Here is a 25,928-nt window from a genome sequence, read left to right as displayed (position 1 = left end):
GGTACAGAGAAGTAGGGTGCGGCTGTGATAAATATCTGAAAGTGTGGAAGTGGCTTCCACATCTTCCTTGGTTCTCTTTCAAATAGGCTTTCTCATTTTTCCCAGTATGGATAGGCTGAGAATTGTCCAAATCTATTTCTCTTTTCTAGCATTTTACTATAAGGAGTCAAGAGAAGCCAAGCCACACTTTCAACACTGGACTTGGAAATTTCCTCAATCCAGTATTTAATTTCACCGCTCACAAGTTCTACCTTCTGCAAAACACTAGAACGCAAAGACAACACAGCCACATTCTTTGCCTAACAAGGGTGGCTTTTCCCAATAACATGTTCCTCATTTCTATTTGAGACCTCATCAAAATGGCCTTTACCATCCATATTTCTACTAGAATTCAGTTCACCGACACTTACATATTTTCTAAGAAGATTGAGGCTTTCTTTATAGCTCTCGTCTTTCCTTTGTGGGCTCTTTCCAGAATCATCTTTAAAGGTCCGCTCATGGCAATGTAGGCTTTTTTTTAGCACGTGCCTCTAATCTCTTCCAGCATTTATTCCCCAGTTCCAAAGCTGCAGACACTCTTTCAGGTAGTTCTATAGCAGCAATCCCACTTGTTAGTGTCAAGTTTTCATCTCAAACTGTTTGGGCTGCTATAACAAAATACTGTAGACCAGTGGCTTGTAAGCAACAAAAAATGTATCTCTCATACTTCTAGAGGCTGGGAAGTCCAAGATCTGCGTGCCAGCAGAATCAATTTCTAGCAAGGATCTGCTTCCTCATGCATGGCATCTTCTCACTGTGTACTCACATAGTGGAAGGGGTGAATGAGCTCTCTGGGGTGCCTTTTACAAGGACACTAATGCCATGCGGGCAGGCTTAATTGAGTCACCTCCCAAAGGTCTCACCTTTTAATACCATTATTTCAGGGTTCAAATTTATATCTCAACATATAAATTTGATGGGAGAGGTGTATACACACTTTCAGACCATAGCACCTTCCTTACTCTTCATCTAGGAAGTAGTGTGTTATATCAATGTGTTTTGTAAATGAATCCAATTCTTCCCCTAAAAGAAATAATATGTAAAGCTGCTAAAATAGTATGTTTCAGCTTTTTCTATTCCCTATCTACATGAAAAATCTTCAAATATTTGACATTTATATATGCACCACTGCATTCTCTGATCATTAGCTTTCTCGACGTGTAAAAGAATCCTGTGTAAGTTATTTTCCAGTCCCACTGGATATTTCAGTTTCAAAAGACAATGGAATTTCTATTCCTGGTAAAGCTACTATGAATTAGGCTTCTGTCACTTGGACATAAGCTGTCTGAACTGATACTGCAATATAATAGAAATGAAATAAAATGTTATCAACAGTGTCACTAATTTAGTTAAAATTTGTGCTATATTAACTACTTGTAATACACACATTATTAATATATTAAATAATGTCTTTCCTTCTTAAGTAGAGTGTACTCAAAGATATGCTTGCCTCCCTGATGAATCATACTTAGTATTATTACTATTCTGTCTTCTTCTAACACAGGGACCTCAAGGAGTTTGAGGAGCAATTACCCTAACATTCAATGACCTGAGACTACTGGCTTTTCTGGGGTTTTGTTTCAGTGATTGGCTTAGTTGCAGTTTTAATTTTGCTTTCATAGTACTAATGATTTCTTTATCAATTCTTAATATTGTCCGCTTCCAATAGCCTTCCCTTCTCCAAATTTGTCTCTAATTTTCTTTGTAATGAGCAACGTCACCAAATTTTTAGAATTAGTTAACCTTGGCTTATATATACTTATAATGAAGACATTAAGGGTTACTATATGGGCTTTATATCTACATTATAACAATTGGATATTTAAAATACTACCTTGGAAATAATAGGTGTTCAGTAAATATTAATTGAACTGAAAATATTTTGAAGTGCCTAGGTTATTCAGTATTTTAAATTATGTTATTTCCTGTATGCTAGGCACTAGGTACTTGTGGCTATATACATTTTTTAAAGTTAATTAATATTGGCTGGGCGCAGTGACTCACGCTGTAATCCCAGCACTTTGGGAGGCTGAGGCAGGCAGATCACGAGGTCAGGATTTCATGACCAGCCTGGCCAACATGGTGAAACTTCGTCTCTACTAAAAATACAAAAATTAGCTGGGCGTGGTGGCAGGCACCTGTAATCCCAGCTACTCTGAAGGCTGAGGCAGGAGAATCACTTGAACTCAGGAGGCAGAGGTATTATATAAAATTACAAATTAATTACCTTAGTTGAATTAACCACATTTTAAGATCTCAGTAGTCAAATGTTCTAAGTAAACATTTTCATCATTGCATAAGTTTCTTCTAAATATTAAGGGGAATGAACAAGTGACTTTCCCATAATTGTAGCATTTTTCTGTAACAGAATTATTATATTATTTTTAGTTTTTATTATTTTAATCTGTATTTCTATTCATAGATTAAAATGAGAAAAGATCATTCATTTATGTAATACAACATAACTAAATGGCATTTTCTTTGCCCTACTAAGAAGAACAATTGCATCTAATTGTCCTAATATGATAGTTAAAACATTTCAACCTTTTAAATCAATTTTATTTAATAAATAAAAATGTATGCTTTCATGTCACATGTACTAAAATTTGCATCATTGCAGTGATTATACAAAAGCAATATTTCTTAAGTTCCCTTTTATAGTAAATTGGTCAAAATAAGGCCTACTTAAAATGTTCTTTAGCATCATAAACTTAAAAAAATAAATTAAATGAGCCCTCTTATCCCAAAGATGATTAAATAAAGGATTGAAGGGACATAGAGGATTAACTAGCAAGGGCGGTGTTGTTTTTGCGAGGGTAAAATGTTTTCATTAATTAATCAATGAAAATTCTGACTATAAAAATAAAGTTATATTTAAAACAAAGATACTATTGAAAAATGCCCTCACTTTCCTCTTTCACATTGTCAGTTTTACTGCTTTGGTGAGATGTCACAGCTGCTTAAATTATGTTCCTAAAAGGAGTAGACAGCATAGGAGGGCAAGCTGGTGAGAGATTAAAGGTGGTGATAAGAAATTGGGATATTGTACAGAGACAGAAGACAGCCAGAAAGGCTTGGTGTATTTAATATTTAGAAGTACTCTAATGTTTTTCTTGTTTCTAGTAATTATGCTGATGGGAAAATCTGTCTGGCTTCATAGATTTGGCTACTGTTTTAGAAAAACAACCAAAAAAAGCATCTTATCTACCTCAATCATTAGCACTGATGAATATTTTTGGTTATTACCAGCTAATTACATTACAAGATTAAATGATTGTCATAAAAAGGTGAAAAAAAACCCAGGTGTGTCACTCTTAGGGAAAAAAAGAGACTAAATACAACAGCAAAAACAGTGAAGAACAATGAAGACAAAGAAGGAAGGAGGAGGAAGAGGAACCCAAATTCACTAATATTTGAACACGAACATAGGGATAGAAAGAAAGACTGTAAATTTGGGTCTGAAGTTTTTATTGAATCAGAAGTCACCAAGAACTTTACAAATAGCAATAACTGTTGTATTGGATGATATGAGTTCAGGGTATGATGGCTGCCACTATAATTGCGGTAATTTTTTTTTTTTTTTTTTTTTTTGAGACGGTGTTTCGCTCTTGTTACCCAGGCTGGAGTGCAATGGCGCAATGTCAGCTCACCACAACCTCCGCCTCCTGGGTTCAGGCAAGTCTCCTGCCTCAGCCTCCTGAGTAGCTGGGATTACAGGCACGCGCCACCATGCCCAGCTAATTTTTTGTATTTTTAGTAGAGACAGGGTTTCACCATGTTGACCAGGATGGTCTCAATCTCTTGACCTCTTGATTCACCCGCCTCAGCCTCCCAAAGTGCTGGGATTACAGGCCTGAGCCACCACGCCCAGCCAATTGTGGTAATTTTTAATATAGCAATAGGTGGCTAATACATGGTTATACACATGTATCAAAAACTAGCAAATTTACACTTTGAATTTGTACAGTTAATTGTACTTCAGTTATCCTTCAATAGAGTGAAAATACAAAAAAGAAAGTATATAAAGTGGTTTAAAAAATAAAATAGAAATTCTAGAAGCAAGGAGTGTAATGACTGAGACCCAGAACTCAAGAGATGTGCTAAGAACACATTAGATACAGAATAAAGGAGAATAAGCAAAATTGAAAATAGATTAGAAGATAATATCCAGACTAAAGCAGGGAGACAAAAAAATGGGAAAATAGTACAGTTAAGACATACGGGACATGCTGAAAATGACCAATGTACTTGCCAGTGGTTCTCAGAAGTAGAAGATAGATTTGAAAATAATTAAAAGATCAAATCTTAATGGCCAAAAGAATCCCATAAGGAAACATTTAAGTCAAGATTCAGGAAGTCCTAAAAACACTAAGTAATATAAATACAAAGGAAACTGCAGCTAGACACATCATGGTAAAAATCAAAGACAAATATAATGCAATAATGTAATGCAATAAAAGTGAAATAAATACTGTTACACAAAGTAATATGGATGAATCTCACATACACACACAAAATTGAGACCAAAGAAATCTGATACAAAAAGTACATGGTTAGTTTTCAGTTATCCTAATAGTATACAGTAAGAAAAGAAAAATTTTAAAAAGCAATATATGGTGTTAGAAGTAACCGATGTGGTTATCTGTGGTGAGGAGAGTTGGCTGGTGAGGAGAGTCTGGCAGGGTTTGTGGATTGCTAGTAATAGAAAAAACGCTTGATCTGAATAATGGTGATATGGCCATGTTTACTTTGTGATATTTCAGAAAGTGTACATTCATTGTTTAAGAACTTTTAAACATGTATTTTAAGTTTCAACAAAACTTTATTAAAATTATTGAATGGTACCATTGGTCACATATATTATGGCCATTAGATATGGTTTTAGCCTTCTCTTGGATGTACTATAATCTATGATAGAAGTATAAGCTGATGAGAGAAAAGCAGTCAAAATTTAGATCTTAGCTAGTTCATTGTAATTTCCTACTTTTAGATACTCTTCACATCACAGGTAGTTAATTTACACTTTATTTATTCTACTTAAGTTTACAATGCTAGAGTTATTTTTCAAATATTTTACCTTTAAAGCTTTGTCAGTTCTATGCATCGACAATTGAACATTGAAAAGTGGGTGGGGAGGGGGCGCTATACAGCACTACTAGACAAATAGTGGCAGTTGTCAATGCCAAGCCATTTGGGACAGCATTATAACCAGAAAAGACAATTTTCTGCTACTTTACAATTTTATTATTGTTACAGATTAATAAATCTGAAGATGATTTCCTGCTACTTTGGTTTTAAAATTTTGTTATTGTTTCAAAATAATAAATAAATAATAATTTTATTTAATAAATAAATTTTTTCTCAAACTTTGGGTTTTTGTTTTGACTTGTTTTGTTTTTAGAGATGGGGTCTTGTTATGTTACGTGGCTGATCTTAAACTCCCGGGTTCAAGTGGTGCCTCTTGCCTCAGCCTTCCGAGTAGTGGAGACTACAGGCATGTTCCACCATGCCCAGCATGTAATTTGTGTTATAATTTCTAATAAATCAATGTAGTAATCTCTATCAAAACTTAAACTAATTCACTAAATTTATTTAAATATTTTACTTTGCATTTACAACTTTACTAGTTTTTCTCTTCAAGCACTTTAAAAGCCAAAAATGATAGCAAAAAAACTCTTCTCGAGTATTTAAACAACTACAAAAAGTCAAATAATCAAAATCATGTATTTGTAGAAATTTAAATTTTCCTATACATATTATTAGTGTTTACGAACGGAATTTCTTCTATACCTTTCAACTTAAGCATATAACTAAAATTAAACAGTAAACTATACATTTAAAGGCCTAATTTGTATATTATGTAACATGCTAAATTCTTTCACATATTATAAAAACCCACACATCATATCTTAGTCTGTTTGAGCTGCTATAACAAAAATACCATAGACTGGGTGACTTATAAACAACAGAAATTCGTTTCTCACAGTTCTGAAGTCTGGGAGTCCAAGATCAAGGCACTGGCAGATTTGGTGTCTAGTATGGGCTTACTCTGATAGATGGCTTCATTTTTCTCTATGGCCTCACAGGGTGGAAAGGGCAAAAGATCTCTCTGTGATCCCTTTTGTAAGGGTTCTAATGCCAGTCATGACAGCTCTACCCTCATGATCTAATCAAAGGCTCTACCTCCAAATACCATCACACTGGGGATTACGTTTCAGCGTCCGAATTTTGGAGGAACACATTTAGTCACACACAGAATTTTTCTAAACTTAACACAAAAATGTTAATACTTCATGATTTCTGATTAAAGTTATGCTTAAGGCTACTCGTTGTTTTAGTCAGTTCTCCAGAGATACCAAATGAATGCGGAATATAGAAATTGACATATAGATAAAGATATAAATAAAGATATATGAGAGGAGGTGTCATTAGAGGAAGTGGCTCACTAGTTATGGAAGCTGAGAAGACTCAAGATAGGCTGTCTGCAAGCTGGAGGTCAGTAGTGTGTGGTTCAGTCCTAGTCTAAAGGCCTTAGAACTAAGGAAGGCCTTAGAACTAAGGAAGCTGATGGTGTAACTCTCAGTCTGAAGACAAAGATCTGAGAACCCAGGGAGTTGTTGCTGCAAGTCCTCAAGTCCAAAGGTCAGAAGCCCTGGACTTTTGATGGCTAAGGGCAGGCGAAGAAGGGTGTCCCAGCTCCAGGAGAGAAAGCCAATTCACTTTTCCTCTGCCTGTTTGCTCTACCCAAGCCCCCAGCTAATTTGATGGCATCCATCTCCCTTGAGGGTGGATCTTCTCTCAATCCACTGAGTTACATGCCAATCTCCTCTGGAAGCACTCTCACAGACATACCCAGAAATAATGTTTTACCAGTCACCTAGGCAGCCCTCAAGCCAGTTAAGATAGCACCTAAAATTAACCACCACACTAAGATGATGATTTTGCCATTCAAAATGATTTTTATCTCTCAGCTAATTGATTTGCATATAAATCAGGGATTTTGTGAGTTGTATGAAATAGAACTGCAGACCTCAAGGACAAATTTTCTTACAATTTCAATAGTCATAGCCAGCCTTTTAGAATCTCTATGCCAATAGGGACCCCAAATGGGTTAGTTTATAATCTAAATTCCCTGAGTTACTTAAGTTTTTCTCTTATCTTCTTTCTGCTGTATTACTTGATTAAAGTACGTGAAATTCTAATACCCAAATACAGGTAGCTTCATCACCTGATTGGATTCAACTAATCTATTCACCACTTGAATCTGTTATGAATTCATATTCATCTTTTCTGACAGAGACAAATCAGAGATATGTCAATGGCATTTCATCCTATTTGATAGACATGCCCCTTGTCCTGCTTTGCTATGTAGAGTTCTCAGATCAACATACGTGCAAGCCCGTTTTTTAGTAAGCCTTTGCAAGTGACTGCTATCACAACGTTCTACCTTAGGAACACTGTCATTGTAGCAACACTCCAGGTTTACCCATTCTTGACTCCTGGTGATGTCTGGTAGAATTGGAGACTCACAAGCAAGTTTGTGCTACCCTCTAGTGGCAGTTTTGTCTAAATCAGCAAAGTTTAATTAGAACTGAATTTTCACAGAACCCTAACTGGAAATAAAAAGTCCAAGTTGATGAAATCTATGTACATGGAATGTAATTTCATCTTTGAAACACACGTACTTAAAAACACATATACTATAAAAAATGTCTTTATCGTACCTATAAAATTCTATCTATGGCAAGGGCAATTTGGAGTCATATCAGCAATTACTTGAAAGACTGTATGCTTAGGTAGCTGGTATGAATGTAACAGTTATAAACTTAAGTGCTCAGGACTCATAACTAAATTTCTGACTCTTAGTTTTGTTTTACTGATACATCACTCTGATACTAAATAAATCAATTGCAAATGTCAAATTTCTGTTTTGATCATGAAAATCAAAGATGAGCACCAAAGCTTTAAAACACATAATGTTCTAGAATTGTTTTACAACAATTTGTTGGCTGACATACAATATTTTTAGTAGCATAGAAAGTTATTCAATCTTTTAACATGAAGTAAAAAAAAGTAGCTTAGAAAGTTATTCAATGTTTTAACATGAAGTAAAAAAAAATTACTGGTTGTAAAACAATGAGAATGACAAATAGAACACAATCAGAAACTTTCTATTGTTGACAAAATGCGGTTATTTAGTAGTAACTTTAAACAAAAGATCAAAATAACAGAAGTTTGGGGTCTTTTTTTCCTGTTAGGCATTATGTGCGCTCCTTAATTAAGAAAGGAATAACCCCAGGATCTGGTTTACCTTCCGTCAGTGAGACTGATGAAACTGCAACGCATAGCCAGACAGACTTGAGTCAAACAACAAAAGCTACATCTCAGGTAACTATGTTACTCTTAACTATTGGCCCAACTCTGAATGATATAAGAATTTTTTCCCGGGCCGGGCGCGGTGGCTCACGCCTGTAATCCCACTACTTTGGGAGGCCGAGGCGGGTGGATCACGAGGTCAAGAGATCGAGACCATCCTGGTCAACATGGTGAAACCCCGTCTCTACTAAAAATACAAAAAATTAGCTGGGCATGGTGGCGCGTGCCTGTAATCCCAGCTACTCGGGAGGCTGAGGCAGGAGAATTGCCTGAACCCAGGAGGCGGAGGTTGCGGTGAGCCGAGATCGCGCCATTGCACTCCAGCCTGGGTAACAAGAGCGAAACTCCGTCTCAAAAAAAAAAAAAAGAAAGAAAGAATTTTTTCCCTTAAATTATGAAACATACTATACACACAAAAGAATATATAATATGGATCTGAACAGTATAAAGAATAGTGTTAAAATAAATATTGTATGTATCAATCACCTAGGTTAGAAAATGGAATAGTCATCAGCTATAGAAGTCTCCTGTGTGTTTCTTCTTGGTTGTATTTTCTATCTGTCACTCAGATTATGGTATTAAATAACTTCATACTTTTCTCATTTTGCCAGTTATAACTTAACATCTTGTTTGTGAGATTCCTCTCTTTTGTTTCATGTCTCAGTTAATTTCAGTAACCAGTGGTATTTATTGTATGAAATTACGCTACAAATGGTTTTTAGTCTGTCACAGTGTTAGTGACTATATTCGTTGCTTCTTGTTTCTTACTATTGCAAGCAATGGTACCATAATTTTTCTCAAATGTCCCTTGGTATGTCCACTAGAAACATGTACAAGAGTTTCTTTAGTTTTAGGGTTATAAAACACATTTAGTCACACACCCTTTATGTGCTATGGTTCCCCTTAACATTTTTTTAAAACTTTAACACTTTGGAAACAACTCATCTTTTTCTGTGTTTTAATCAACTGAGAATTGTTGATAAAGAACAGTGGAAAGTAATATAATTAGCACTATGAGAGAACATACAACTTCACTATTTGGTGGTTGAATGACTACTAAGCATAGTTGCTGTAGCTGCCTAGCTATATAGGTCAAAGGAATATCTGTAGACAGGAAGATATGACCACATGAAATACAGCAGTTGGTCTAATACCTGCTGTAATTTCAAAGTAGTAATCAGCTTACATACTTTTGTAAGATATTTAAAACAACTATAATACCGTGTAAAATACTGTGACATTTTGTGGAAAGGGTCACAAGTATTGCTCTCAACATTGTGACCACTTGCCTATATTGACAAATTTGAAACTAGAAAAAAAAAATGGTGACTGTCAGTCAAACGTGTAATGTCTTTCTAACTATCCACCTTAGATATTTAACTATGAGCTTCATTGGATACCAGATTAGGAAGCCCTGTTCTAGGATATGAATATAGGAGTCTTCAGCTGCTTGACCTTACAATAAAATGCCAAACCATTTTACAAATGGGTGTAGTAATACCCACACCTGTCAACACCGAGAGTTTTCATCATGACAGCATTTGGTACTGTATGATGTTTGCTAATGTGGTGGATATAAAATGTTATTTTATTATAAATGCATAATTTATTGACATATTAACCCACTTATGCCTGAGATTGCAATTTTTCAAATTTGAAAAATCAGACCTTGGAGATGACCTTGAGTAGAAAGATATAAATAAATTCCACAAGCTTGCTTCCATTTATATACCTCTTCATCCCATTTTCACCATTCTGCCCTCTAGGAAACTTTCAGGATTTTTTAATGTAAATGCAAAGAAATGCACACACAATATATCACAACTTCCTTTTTCTCTATTCAAAATTCAATAATCTTTAAAAATACTTAATATATGTTGGAGATAATTTCAATCTATACCTAAAGAGTATCTTCATTCTTAAAGCTTCATAATTTTTATGTAAATAAACCACAGTTTATTTCTATCAATCTCTATAGATGGAATCTGGAGTTGATTTTAATCTTTTGCTATTATAAATAATACTGCTATGAATGAATTTGTACATGTAATGGGATTGTTTGGTCAACAAATAAAATTCTGTTGGAATTTTAAAATAATTATTGCTAAATACACATGATAAGATTACACTCAGGTTGTATGAATGATTCTTTATAGCCACATGGAGTGTATAGTGATTTTTTAAAAATTTGCCAATCAGATTGGTATGATAAAGTGGTTCACTTTGCTTTTCCATTGAACTGATTGTTATTGTGACTGAACATCGTTGTATGTATTTACTGCCATTTTTGTTTGTGCTGCTGTGCAATGCCTGCTTATGTCTTTTGCCTAATTTCCCTTTGGGTTACATGTTCCTGTTTTACCAATTCATAGATACTCTTTGTGAAATACAGAGACTTATTCTTTATTTGCTATGTATTTCATATGTTCTAACAAAGTTTATCTTTTCACTCTTATGTCTTTTTTCTTTTTAATTTATTTTTAATTGATAAAAATATTGTATATATTCATAGTGTAAAACATGTTTTGAAATACATATACATAGCTGAATAAATCAAGCTAATTAATATATGTATTACCTCACGATCCTTTCATTTTTTTTGTTGTGAGAACACTAAAATCTATTCTATCAGAAATTTTTCAAGAATACATTAACAATATCATCTTGTAAATTGGATCTCTTGAATTTATTTCTACTAACTGAAATTTTGTATCTTTTGACCAATATTTTCCCAATCACCCACACCCAGCCCTGGAAACTATCATTCTATTCTCTACTTCTAAGAGTTAAACTGTTTTAGATTCCACATGTAAGTGAGATTATGTGGTACCTATTTTTCCATGTCTGGCTTATTTAATTTCACATAAGGTCCTCCAGGTTTATCCTAGTTATTGCAAATGATAAAGTTTCCTTCTTGTTAAAGGCTAACTAGCATTCTATTTTGTATACATACCATATTTTCCTTATTCATTCATCTGTGGATGTACAATTAGTTTGGTTTCATATTTTGGCTTTGTAAATAATGCTATAACGAAGATGGGAATGCAGGTATCTCTTTGCTCTTTGACACACTGATTTCATTTCCTTTGTATACACATTCAGAAGTGGGATTGTGGGGTCATATGATTGCCCTATTTTTACAGTGGCTGCACCATTCTACCTTTTCACTAACAATATACAAGGTCTCTGATATTTTCACCATTTTTACTAACACTTAACCTTTTGTCTTCTTGATAACGGCCATTTTAACAGGTGTGAAGTGATATTGCATTGTGGTCTTAATTTATGTTCCCCTGATGATTAGTGATGTTGAACATTTTTTTAAACATGTATGTTGGCCATTTGTATGTTTTCTCCTGAGAAATGCCTATTCAGATTCTTTGCTTATTTTTCAACCTGGTTGTTTCCTTGCTGATGAGTTGTTTGAGTTCCTTATATTTTTTTAATATTAACCTCTTTTTTTTTTATTTTATTTTATTTTATTTTTTTTTAATTGAATTTTAGGTTTTGGGGTACATGTGAAAAACATGCAAGGTTGTTGCATAGGTGCATACGTGGCAGTGTGATTTGCTGCCTTCCTCCCCTTCACCCATATCTGGCATTTCTCCCCATGCTATCCCTCCCCAACTCCCCACCCCCCCGCTGTCCCCCCCACTCCCCCACAACAGTTGGTGGGAGTGTAAATTAGTTCAACCATTGTGGAAAACGGTGTGGCGATTCCTCAAGGACCTAGAAATAGAAATTCCATTTGACCCAGCAATCCCATTACTGGGCATATATCCAAAGGATTATAAATCGTTCTACTATAAGGACACATGCACACGAATGTTCATAGCAGCACAGTTTACAATAGCAAAGACCTGGAACCAACCCAAATGCCCATCGATGATAGACTGGACAGGAAAAATGTGGCACATATACACCATGGAATATTATGCAGCCATTAAAAACGAGGAGTTCACGTCCTTTGTAGGGACATGGATGAACCTGGAAACCATCATTCTCAGCAAACTGACACAAGAACACAAAATCAAACACCACATGTTCTCACTCATAGGCGGGTGTTGAACAAGGAGATCACATGGACACAGGGAGGGGAGCACTATACACGGGGGTTTAATATTAACCTCTTATCAGATATATGATTTATAAATATTCTCTCCCATTTTGTAGATTGTCTCCTTATAACTGTTTCCTTTGTTGCGCAAATAAACATTTTAGTTTGATGTAATCCCTTTTGTCTATGTTTGCGATTGTTTCCTGTCCTTTAGTGATTATTTCTTAAAACTTGTTGCCCAGGCCACGATCTTGGAACTTATCCCTTATGTTTTCTTCTAGTAGTTTCATACATTCAAGTCTTAGAGTTAAGTTCTTAATCTATTTTGAGTTAATTTTTGTATATGGTGTGAAGTGACTTTCCTCTTTTGCAAATGGATATCCCAGCATCATTTACTGAAGAAACTTTCCTTTCTTCCATTGTGTGTTCTTGTCAATCTTTTCTGACGACAAATGGTTGGATTTATTTTTGGCTGTCTACTCTGTTCCATTGGTCCATGTGTCTATTTTTATGCTGGTACATGCTGCTTGGATTACTATAGCTTTGTAGTGTATTTTGAAGTCAGGTGGTATGATACCTACTGCTTTGTTCTTTTGCTTTGGCTATTTAGGTTCTTCTGTGGTTTCACATAAATTTTAGGATGTTTTAAATATATCTGTGAAAAATATCATCAGAATGTTGATAGAGTACATTGAATTTGTACATTACTTTGACTAGTACAGCCATTTTAACAATAGGAATTCTATTAATTCATAAAAATGGGATATCTTTCCATTTATTTGAGTCTCATTTTATTTCATCAATGTTTTATTTTATAGTAGTCAGAATATAGGTGTTTCATCTCCTTGGTTCAATTTATTCCTAAATATTTTCTGGTAGTTGTTGTAAATGGAATTATTTTATTGATTTCTTTTTTGTTTGTTTTTGTATGTTGATTTTGTATCCTGCAACTTTACTGAGTTTATATCTTAGATCTAACAGGATTTTTAATGGGGTTTTAGGGTGTTCTATATATAAGATTGTATTATCTGCAAAGAGGAAAAAAATAGCTTCTTTCTTTTCAATTTGATTGTTTTTTCTTTATTTTGCCTAATTGCTCTAGCTAGGACTTTAGGTGATATGTTGAATAAAAGTAATAATTTTCCTTGTCTTACTCCTGATCTTAGAAGTGAAGCTTTCAACTTTTCACTGTTAAGTATGTTAGTTATGAGTTTGTCATATATGGCCTTTATTGTGTTGAAGTGCATTCTTTCTATTACTAGTCAGTTGAGAGTTTTTATATATATATGTAATGAAAGGATGTTGAATTTTGTTAAATGCTGTTTTTACATCTATTCACATGATTGCATGGTTTTTTGTCTTTTATATTTTAACGCGGTATATCATATTTGTAGATTTGCATATGTCAAACCATCCTTGCATCTTTGGGAAAAAATCCCACTTAATCAAGATATTCTAAAAATTTCCCTCTTAATATCTTGTTCAGAAGAACATTGTTTAATTTCCGTGTATTTGTGAATTTTCTAAAATGCCTCCTGTTATTGATTTTTAGACTCATTCTATTGTGGTTATAAAAGATAGTTATATGATCTTTATCACTTAATCATGGTAAACAATCCTTTTAATGTGCTGTTGAATTGGGTTTACTAGTATTTTGTTAAGGATTTTTGCATGTATGTTCATCAGGGATATTGACCTAAGGTTTATTTTCTTAAAGTGTCCTTGTCTGGCTTTGGTATCAAGATAATGCTTGCTCTGTATAATTAGTTTGAAAGTATTCTCTGTCAATTTTTTTTAGAAGAGTTTTAGAAGGATTGGTATTAGTTCTTCTTTAAATATTTGGTAGAATTCAGCAGTGAAGCCATAAGGTCCTGGACTTTTCTATGATAAGAGACTTTTTTTTTTTTTTTTTTTTTAAGATATGGGGTCTTTCTCTGTTTCTAAGGCTAGAGTACAGTGGCATGATCATAACTTACTGAAGCCTTGAACTCCTGGGCTCAAGCAATCTTCCTGCCTTACCCTTCCAAGTAGCTGTTACTACAGGCACGCACCACCACATTTGCTTAATTTAAAAAATTTTTTTCAGAGATGGGGTCTTGGTATGTTGCTTATGCTAGTCTCAAACTCCTGGGTTCAATCCTCCTGGCTTAGCCTCCCAAGATTCTGGAATTATAGGCATAAACATTGCACCTAGTCAACATGGGACAGTTTTTATTACTAATGTAATCCCCTTGCTCATATTGTTCTGTTCAGAATTTATATTTTTATGATTCAATCTTGGTAAGTTTTATATGTCTAGAAATGTCTCTGTTTCTTCTAGGTTATCCAATTGGTTGTCATATAATTATACATAGTAGATTCTTATGATTCTTTGTATTTCTACAGTATCGTTTGTAATGCTTCCTCTTTTATTTATGATTTTGAGTCTTTTCCCTTTTTTCTTAATTAGTCTAGCAAAAGGTTTGTAAGTTTTGTTTATCTTTTCAAAAATAAGCTCAGTTTTTTATTTTTCTATTGTTTTACTATCTTATTTCTATTCTGAGCTTTATTGTTTCCTTTTTTTTTTTCCTACCAATTTTGGGCTTAGTTTGGTTTCTTTTTTTCTAGTTCCTTGGGGTGTAACATTAGTTTTAAATTTTAAATCCTTCTTTAAATTTCCCTTTTAGAGCTTCATTTGCTGCTTCCTATAAATTTTGATGTTACCGTGTTAATTTTCATTTGTCTCAAGATATTCTAAAAGTTTTTCTCTTAATATCTTGTTCAGAAGCACATTAATTTCTATGTATTTGTGAGTTTTCTGAAATGCCTCTTGTTATGATTTCTAGACTCATCTGTTTTGGTTATAAAAGATAGCTATATGATCTCAATCTTCTTTAATTTGTTAAGACTTGTTTTGTGGCCTAACATATAACCTATCCTGGAGAATGTTCCTTGTGAGCTTGAGAAGAATGTGTATCCCACTGCTGCTGGATACAATGTTCTGTGATATCTGTTAGGTGCATTTGGTCTAAAATGTAGTTTAAGTCTGAGGTTTTCTTTTTGACATTTTTGTCTGGATGAGCTACCCATTGCTGAAAGAGTATTGAAGACTCCAACTATGATTGTATTGCAGTCTCTCTCCCCCTTTAGATCTATTAATATTGCTTTATACATTTAGGTGCTCTAATGTTGGATGCATATATACTTATAATTACTATATCCTGTTAAGAAACTGACACCTTTATTATGATGTAATAACCTTATTGGTCTCTTTTTTCTCATTTTTGACTTAAAGCCTATTTTATCTGATTATAAATATAGCTATCCCACCTCTCTTTTGCCTTCCATTTGCATGGAATATCCTTTCCCATCCTTTTATTTTCAGTTTATATGTGTCTTTAAAGCTGAAGTATACTATAGGAAGTATACAGTTGAATCTTTGTTTTTTAAATACATTCTGCCACTCTATGCCTTTTGATTGGAAAATCTAATCCATTTACACTAAAGGAAATTATTGGTAAGTAAGCACTTACTACTGTTATTTCATTAATTTTTTTCTAGTTGTTTTGTAAATCCTTTGTTCCTTTATTCTCTCCTGTTTCCCTTTGTGATTAGGTTATGTTTTTAGTGGTTTGCTTTGATTTGTGTATCTATTATAGCTTGTCACTTTATGAATACCATGAGGCTTACATAAAACGTCTTATGGCTATAACAGCATATTCTAAGCTGATAGCAACTTAACTTTGATCACATACAAAAACTCTACACTTTTACTCTATCTCTCCTATGGTTTATGTTTTTGATATAACAATTTACAATCTCTTATACTGTATAATCCTTGACAAATTATTATAGTTATTATTTTAAATATAATTTTTCTTTTAACCTGCATACTAAAGATGTAAGTGATTTAAACATCATCACTACAATGTTAGAGTATTCTGAATTTGACTATGTACTTACTTTTAACAGTGACTTTTATACTTTCATTTTTTAATGTTACTAATTACCATTCTTTTCTTTCAACTTAAAGAATTCCCTTTAGTATTTATCATAAAACAGGTCTGATGGTGATGAACTCCCTCAGCTTTTGTTTGTTTGGGAAAGTTTTTATCTCCACTTCAGTTTTGAAGGATGTCTTTTCTAAGTATAGTATTCTTGCTTAATATTATTTTTCTTCCATATTTCGAATATATTATCCCACTTTCTCCAGGCCTGTGAGGTTTCTACAAAGAAATTTGCTGAGAAATTAGAACTCCTTATTTGCTTCATTTCTCTTGCGACTTTCATAATCCTCTCTTTGTCTTTGATTTTTAACAGTTTGATTACAGTGTGTCTTGGTGTAGTCTTATTTGGATTAAATCTGATTTTGAAGACCTTTGACCCTCCTCTACCTGGATATATATCACTTTCCCCAAATTTGAGAAGTTTTCTGCTATTATTTCTTTAAGTAAGTTCTACTCCTTTGTCTCTCTCTTCTCTTTTTTGAACTCCTATCACTCAAATATTTGCTCTTTTGATACTGCCCCATAAACCATGTAGTCCCTTTTCCTTTTTTTCACCTTTGACTGAATATTTTTCAATATCCTGTCTTCAATTTCATAGTTTATTTTGTTTGTCTGCTTGATTGATTCTGCTGTTGACACTGTCTTGCATTTTTAAAATTTTATTTCATTCATTGTAATTTTCATATCTAGAATTTTGGTTTGATTTATTAAAATAATTCCAATCTCTTTGTTAAATTTCTTGTCTTAGTTGTTCATTGTTTTCGAGATATCACTTAATTATTTTTTGGTATTTTTGAAGTTCACTGAGTTTCTTTAAAATAATCATTTCGCATTCTTTGTCAGGCAGATTATAAATCTCTGTTCGATTAGAGCTGGCTTTTGGTGCTTTATTTTGTTCTTTCGGTGGGGTCATGTTTCCATTATTGTTCTTGAACCTTGTAACCATGTGTTGGTGTCTGTAATTGCAGACTGGCTTTGTCTGGGAAAGCCCTTCACCAGTCAGATCATCTAGAGATTCTTAGTAGGTTGCCGACAGGCAGGTTTGTTACTGTATTCCTTAAGCAGGCTAGTCTGGTACCTAGATCAGCAGGTGGGCAACCCTGGCACCTGGGTCTGCAGGATTGGGTCTAGGATGTGTGTCCTTGGAAACCAGCCTGAAGTCTGGGTCCACAGAAGCTAGACTGATGCTGGCATAGACCTAGAGTACCAGGTTCTGCAAGGGTTGACCGGGGGCCTCAGTTTATGGGGGCCAGACAGACACCAGAGTCTACTGGGGTGGCCTGGTTCCTAGGCTTGCTAGGGATCTACTTTACTGATTCACTGGTTCAGGCTGTGTTTGGGTCCAAGGCAAACTCCAGTGCTTACTTCTTTTTCCTTCTCCCAAGTAGAGGATATCTCTCTTTGCCTGGATGGGGAGTGATATGAGTGATGCAAAATTGTCCTTCCTACTCTTTTCAATGTGTTTTATTTCTGTACTATATCCAGTTGGTATAACCTTTCACCAAGTTTCTTTAGCTCTTATGAAGATATTTTCTTATGTGGATTATTGCTCAAATTGATGTTTCTGCAGAGGGCAAATACAGGAAAGTCCTATTCTGCTATATGACTGCTAAGAGCTTCTGAATATTGCGTCTTTGTATAAACAAGTCTTTTTTTATTTTTAATGTGGTTGAGTATAAATCTGGTTCCTTAAACCAGATATAGAAATCTCAATCATATAAAATCATATTATATATAGTCATATATGGTCATATATAATCATATATATTATGATTATATACCAATAATCATAATCATATATGATTGAGATTTCGATATCTGGTTTAATAATTTGCCCTATTCTTAGGTCATGGAGCTATTTTTCTAATCATCTTCTAAAATTTTATAGTTTTGCTTTCATAAAATCCAATTAATTGGGAGCTGAATTTTGTGTATGACATAAAATGAGGAGTCCAATTTTATTTTTTTCCATATGGATACACGGTTAATCTTTTTGTATAAATTCTTATGCAACTTTCAAATTTTATAATAAAATTTCAAGCCATTATGATATGATAATGCTTGTCAATATAATTCTAAATTTTAACAATAGTTTCTTGGAGATTGAAGGTATCTACAAACTGATGTTCCAAACCATAATGAAACTTTGAAAAACTCCTCTTTAATTGGTTTGGCTTTTATTTGTTGAATGTGATAGCTTACATGATGGTATAAGACATGCTGGAGGGCACATCATCACGTACAGATCAACAAATACATTAGTATTAATTGGAAAGCAGAGACTAACAGGTGATTGAGGAGAATGAATATCTATTAACAATTTTTTAAGTTTTTTTAAAATTAAATTATTGATTGTAATAGTTTTAAAGAAACAAAAAGTATCCAGAAGATCATCATAAAAAAATAGCCATCATGCCCTACACCTCCTCATTTTTCAATCTTGTCCAGAGTCACCCACTTTTATTTTATCTAACTGTTTCTTCTTGTGTGTATCTCCATAATTCTAAATAGTAGGCTTCATGACAGCAGAGATACTGATTTTATTATATATTTTTTTCTCCCTCAGCACCTGTGAAAATGTCTAGCATACCGCAAACACCATGACATATTTGTTGAATGATCACATGCTATTAAATCTTGATCTGTTAATTTAGACGTTATCTCTTGATTTCCTATGATGGAAGATAAGTATTTAGCTCACCTGAACTCTCTTACTATCCCATATCTACACTTTCCCCTATCTTCCAGATTTTGTCATTTCATAATTTTTGATTGAATCAACACTCTTGTTTTGTAAGGATTATTACTTCTGAAGCAAACACGATAACATTTCTTACACAAGGTTTTATATAAGCAAATTACTGCATGCACTTTTTTCTTTGCTCACTTTACTATACGAAGCATGAGTAGGCCTTCCCAAACACTAAAAAAATTAAAACCTCTCTATATAGCATTTTCTGCATAGACAACTATATCAAATACTTTATAAATGCCAGTTCTTTTTTTTTTTTTTTTTTTTTTTTTTTGGAGACATTACCCCATGGACTCCTTTGCTATCTTTTTTCAGTGCCAACTGATAAAACTTTGCTCCTGTTACCTTTAGACTCCTTTTGTCTCTCTCCTCTGATGGATTTCTTATTTTTGGACTTTCTTCCTCATGATTTAAACCCTAATTTTGGTGTAGCACGTCTTCCGATACTTCCTAAGAAAAGATGTACAGGAAGTAAAATTTATGAGCACTTGCATGCTTGAGGATGCCTACATTCCATTCTCTCACCTAATTTATATTTTGGCAGGATATAAAATTTCAATTTGGAAGTCATTTCTTCAAAATTTTAAAGGTGTTATTTAATCCCCTGTCTTCTAATTTTAAGCATTGCTCTTGATTTAAAGATGGCATTCTGGGTTGGGCATGGTGGCTCACATCTGCAATCCTAGCACGCTGGTAGGCTGAGCTCAGTGGATTGCTTTAGCTCAGGAGTTTGAGACAGCCTGTGCTAGATGGTGAAACCCATCTCTACAAAAACTAACAAACAAATAACCACAACAAAACGCCCACAAACATTAGCCAGGCATGGTGTTGCATGCCTGTTGTCCCAGCTATGGGAGAGGTTGAGGCAGCAGGATGGCTTAAGCCCAGTGTTGGAGGTTTCAGGGAACTGAGATCATACCACTGAACTCCAGCTTGGGCAGCAGAGCCAGACCCTGACAAAAAAAAAAAAAATAGACATGTTGATATTCTGATTTTTGATCTTTTATATGTGACTTTTGTAGGCCCATCTTTTCATTCTTGGCATAATGAAATTTCACTATCATTTGCCTTGGTGTGGTTTTTGTTGTTATTTTTGTTTGCTTGCTTGTTTTTTGTTTGGTTGGTTGGTTTTTTGGAACAAAGTCTCACTCTGTTGCCCAGGTTGGAGTGCAGTGGCACAATCTCAGCTCACGACAACCACCCCTTCCCAGGCTCAAGTGATTCTCCTGCCTCAGCATCCCAAGAAGCTGGGAATACAGGAACGCACCACCATGCCTGGCTAATTTTTTTGTATTTTTACAAAAAAGAAAAATGGGGTTTCACCATGTTGGCTAGGCAGGTCTTGAACTCCTGACCTCAGGTGATCCACCCACCTTGGCCTCCCAAAGTGCTGGGATTACAGGTGTGAGCCACTGTGCCACCCTCAGGTCTTTTTTTTTTTTTTTTTTTTTACATGAATTGTGCTATGTACTCCACTAACCACTTTAGTTCTGGAGAATTTTCTTATACAACCTCCTCTACAATTTTCTCTTCTCATTTTCTCTGCGTTGTGGATCTTCTATTACACTACCTTCCTCCCAGTTTATTCTCTAATGTACTTGATTTTTTTCTCATTTATTTTAATCTATCCTTATTTTAAATATTTTTAAAATGTTTAGTTGTAATAAAATACATACAACATGACATTTGCCATCTTAACTGTTTTTAAGCGTGCGGTTCAGTAGTATTGAATACATTTTCACTGTCATACGACCAATCTCCAGAATTCTTTTCATCTTACAAAAGTAAAACTCTATGCATTTAAAAGCTTCTGTGGGCCTGGCTTGGTGGCTCACACCTGTAATCCCAGCACCTTGGGAGGCCAAGGCAGGCTGATCATGAGGTCAAGAGATCAAGATCATCCTGGCCAACATAGTGAAACCCTATATCTATTAAAATACAAAAATTAGCTGGGCATGGTGGCATGTGCCTGTAATCCCAGCTACTCAGGAGGTGGAGGCAGGAGAAATGCTTGAATCCGGGAGAAGGAGGTTGCAGTGAGTCGAGATCACGCCACTGCACTCCAGCCTGGTGCCTGGCAACAGAGAGAGACTCTGTCTCCAAAAAAAAAAAAAAAAAAAAAAAAAAAAAAGGCTTTTAATTTTCCCCTTCCCCCAGCCCATGAAAACCATTATTTCACTTTCTGTTCCGAAAACTTTGACCATTCCAGGTACTTTATGTAAGTGGAATAATAAAGTATTTTGGGTTTTGTGATTGACTTATTTCATTTGGCATAATGTTAATTTTCTCAAGGTTCACCCATGTTTGTATCATGTGTAAAGATTTCTTCCCTGTTTAATACTGAATGATATTCCATTGTATATGTATATCACATTCTGTTTATCCAGTCATTCCTCAGTAGATACTGGGTTGCATCAACCTTTTAGATATCATGAGTAATGCTACTATGAATTTGGGTGTACACATATATCCTTGAGAGTGCTTTCAGTGCTTTTGGGAATATACCTACAAGTGGAATTGCTGGCAATGGTATTCATTTGAGGAACCACCACACTGGTTTCCGTAGTGACCACACCATTTTATATTCTCAGTAGTGCCTCTCCAATTTCTCTACCTCCTTACCAACATTTATTATTTTCTGTGTATATTGTTTATGATAGCCACCCTAATGGGCATGAAATGGTGCCTCATTGTAATTTGGGTTTTTATTTCTCTAATGATTCATGATATTGAGAATCTTTTCATGTGCCATTGGCCATTTGTGTATCTCCTTAGAAGCATCTATTCAAATTCTTTGTTAATTGCATTGTTTGAGTCATTTTGTTGTTTTTGTTCTTTTTAGAAATTCTACATATATTCTTGTATTTTCCCCTTATCAGATATATAATTTGCAAATATTTTCTACCAATTTATAGGTTGCAGTCTTACTCTGTTGATTGTGTTCTTTGATGTATAGAAGTTTTCTTTATTTTTATTTTGATGCTCAATTTACCTATTTTTAGTATTGTTTCCTGTGCTTTTGGAGTCATACCTAAAAAATAATTGCCCAATCCAGTGTCATGAAGCTGACTTCTATGTTTTCTTTTAAGAGCTTTGTAATTTGTCTCTGTCTTTTATCAGCTTCAGTGCCTAAAGCTTTATTGTTTATTCCACTTATTCTATTTTTAGTTTCCAAGAGCTCTCTCTTGTTCTTTATTATTTTTTGTAGAAGTTTCTTATTTGATAGATGAGCATTCTCTTATTTTTCCAATATTACTAATCTTTTAAAAATTGCTCCTCATAATATTTTATCTGTTTTCTATGAATCTGGCCACCCACAATTGTTAGCTTCTTTCTTTCATGTAAGAATCACTCCTCAGTTGTTTGCCAATACTTTGCTGTACAAATATATTTAAGAAATTTAAGGTACCAAAGAGGTGCCCATTAGAAGCTGCTCAATGTCATGGGCAACGTTTATCAACTGTTGGCTCTAACAGAATAATTCGGGATGAATGAGTTCTTTTTGGAGGTGGGGCTGGCTCCCAATGTACATCTTGAGTTTTTTTCCCTTACTCTGATCCGTTTCTCCAGTTAACGGTCCTGTAAGGTTGATCACAGGGAATTGTATATAGTTGTCCATCCACTAAGCCCAAGCAGCACAGAGAAGCTGAGAGTCTCAGCACTTAGCTTGTAGACTTTCACTTAATTCCTCTGCTGTCTGTAGACTCTTCTGCTTCCATGGTATCTGTGAATTCAGATTAAAAGTCTGATCATTTAATTTCAATTTAAAGTGTCCTGTTTAGGGAGAAGAAGATTGGATGCCAAACCAGAAAGATTAGGGAGAAGAGGGTAGTTCCTTGTATAGACATTCAACCCATTTACATGTTTTCAGTCTGTATCTCATTCTCTCCTTCTCAGATACCTGCTAATTGCTTCTGAGTTCCTAAGGCGTGGATAGGCTTTGCTTTGAACTTAGTATTTAACTATCTCTACTTTTCTATCTCTTTCATCCACTTTGCATAATTAAAATAATATTGTTGACATTACCTGTAATTAGCCTGTATAAGTTTGTGACATTTTACTTTTTACATTTATTTTTAATTTTGTTCCAGAACACAATTATTTGATATTAAATAATTAAAACAAAATTTATACACATGAATTCAATTTAAATTCCTTGATAAAATTTTCAGGAGCCATTTTTATAATTGAAATCAGCCTTTTTAGGTTCTGTTCATCACTTGCCAGTCATAATCTTATTAATTTCTCTATATTAATGGCAGATATCTTGTGCCAAGTAATATATCTACTTAGGAATATTACTGTTTTAACTCTTATTACAAGATTCAATAATTTAATGAATTAACATATGATGTGTCTTACTGTGACAAGCTTACTCAGTCAATTATTATTTTCTTATTATTTTTTATTGTACTTTAGGTTCTGGGGTACATGTGCAGATCATGCAGGATTGTTGCATAGGTACATACATGGCAATGTGGTGTGTTGCCTCCATCCCCTCATCACCTATATCTGGCATTTCTCCCCATGTTATCCCTCCCCGACCTCCCCACCCCTCTACTGTCTCTTCCCTGCCCCCGACAACAGACCCCGGTGTGTGATGCTTCCCTCCCTGTGTCCATGTGTTCTCATTGTTCAACACCCACCTATAAGTGAGAACATGTGGTGTTTGATTTTCTATTCTTGTGTCAGTTTGCTGAGAATGATGGTTTCCAGATTCATCTATGTCCCTACAAAGGACACAAACTCATTGTTTTTATGGCTGCATAGTATTCCATGGTGTATATGTGCCACATTTTCCTTGTCCAGTCTATCATTGATGGGCATTTGGGTTGGTTCCAGGTCTTTGCTATTATAAACAGTGCCACAGTGAACATACATGTGCATGTGTCTTTATAATAGAATGATTTATAATCCTTTGGGTATGTGCCAAGTAATGGGATTGCTGGATCAAATGGAATTTCTATATCTAGGTCTTTGAGGAAGCGTCACACTGTCTTCCACAATGGTTGAACTAATTCACACTCCCACCAACAGTGTAAAAGTGTTCCTATTTCTCCACATCCTCTCCAGCATTTGTTGTCTCCAGATTTTTTAATGATCGCCATTCTAACTGGCGTGAGATGTTATCTCAATGTGGTTTTGATTTGCATTTCTCTAATAACCAGTGATGATGAGCATTTTTTCATGTGTTTGTTGGCCTCATATGTGTCTTCTTTTGAAAAGTGTCTGTTCATATCCTTTGCCCACTTTTGGATGGGTTTGTTTTTTTCTTGTAAATGTGTTTAATTTCTTTGTAGATTCTGGTTATTAGCCCTTTGTGAGATGGGTAGATTGCAAAAATTTTTTCCCATTCTGTTGGCTGCTGGTTGACTCTAATTATTGTTTCTTTTGCTGTACAGAAGCTCTGGAGTTTAATTAGGTCCCATTTGTCTATTTTGGCTTTTGTTGCCAATGCTTTTGGTGTTTTAGTCATGAAGTCCTTGCCTATGCCTATGTCCTGAATGGTTTTGCCCAGGTTTTCTTCTAGGGTTTTTATGGTGTTAGGTCTTATGTTTAAGTCTTTAATCCATCTGGAGTTAATTTTAGTGTAAGGTGTCAGGAAGGGGTCCAGTTTCTGCTTTCTGCACATGGCTAGCCAATTTTCCCAACATCATTTATTAAACAGGGAATCCTTTCCCCATTGCTTGTTTTTGTAAGGTCTGTCAAAGATCAGATGGTTGTAGATGTGTGGCATTGCCTCTGAGGCCTCTGTTCTGTTCCATTGGTCTATATCTGTGTTTTGGTACCAGTACCATGCTGTTTTGATTACTGTAGCCTTGTAGTATTGTTTAAAGTCAGGTAGCATGATGCCTCCAGCTTTGTTCTTTTTGCTTAGGATTGTCTTGGCTATGTGGGCTCTCTTTTGGTTCCATATGAAGTTTAAAGTGGATTTTTCCAGTTCTGTGAAGAAGGTAATTGGTAACTTGATGGGGATAGCCTTTAATCTATAAATTACTTTGGGCAGTCTGGCCATTTTCATGGTATTGATTCTTCCTATTCATGAGCTTGGAATGTTTCTCCATTTAGTACTGGTTTGTAGTTCTCCTTGAAGAGGTCCTTTAAATCCCTTGTTAGTTGTATTCCTAGGTATTTTGTTCTCTTAGTAGCAATTGTGAATGGGAGTTCACTCATGATTTGGCTCTCTATTAGTCTGTTATTGGTGTATAGGAATGCTTGTAATTTCTGCACATTGATTTTGTATCCTGAGAGTTTGCTGAAGTTGCTTATCAATTTAAGGAGATTTTGAGCTGAGATGGTAGGGTCTTCTAAATATACAGTCATGTCATCTGCAAATAGAGACAATTTGACTTCCTCTTTTCCTAACTGAATACCCTTCATTTTTTTTCTTGCCTAATTGCTCTGGCTAGAACTTCCAATACTATATTGAATAGGAGTGGTGAGCGAGGGCATCCTTGTATAGTGCCAGATTTCAAAGGGAATGCTTCCAGTTTTTGCCCATTCAGTATGATATTGGCTGTGAGTTTGTCGTAAATAGCTTTTATTATTTTGAGCTACGTTCTGTCAATACCTAGTTTATTCAGAGTTTTTAGCATAAAGCGCTGTTGAATTTTGTTGAAGGCCTTCTCTGCATCTATTGAGATAATCATGTGGTTTTTGTCTTTGGTTCTTTTTATGTGGTGGATTATGTTTATAGACTTGTTTATGTTGAACCAGC

General features: G+C 34.7%; 1 protein-coding gene across 5 annotated transcripts in view; it reads left to right on the top strand.

The window, feature by feature from the left end:
- Nucleotides 1-25,928, top strand: part of ADGB (androglobin) — a 212,328-nt gene that overhangs the window by 99,206 nt on the left and 87,194 nt on the right. For all 5 annotated transcript variants that reach the window (XM_012452674.2, XM_012452684.3, XM_012452694.3 and 2 more), the window contains one exon: nt 8,298-8,427. In XM_012452674.2, the coding sequence (XP_012308097.2) occupies nt 8,298-8,427 (130 nt within the window). The remainder of the gene's footprint in view (nt 1-8,297; nt 8,428-25,928) is intronic.

Source organism: Aotus nancymaae, unplaced genomic scaffold (genome assembly GCF_030222135.1).
Source record: "Aotus nancymaae isolate 86718 unplaced genomic scaffold, 86718_ANA_hifiasm-v0.15.2.pri h1tg000040l, whole genome shotgun sequence".
Lineage (NCBI taxonomy): Eukaryota > Metazoa > Chordata > Mammalia > Primates > Aotidae > Aotus > Aotus nancymaae.
This window is presented reverse-complemented; position numbering and strand designations above follow the sequence as displayed.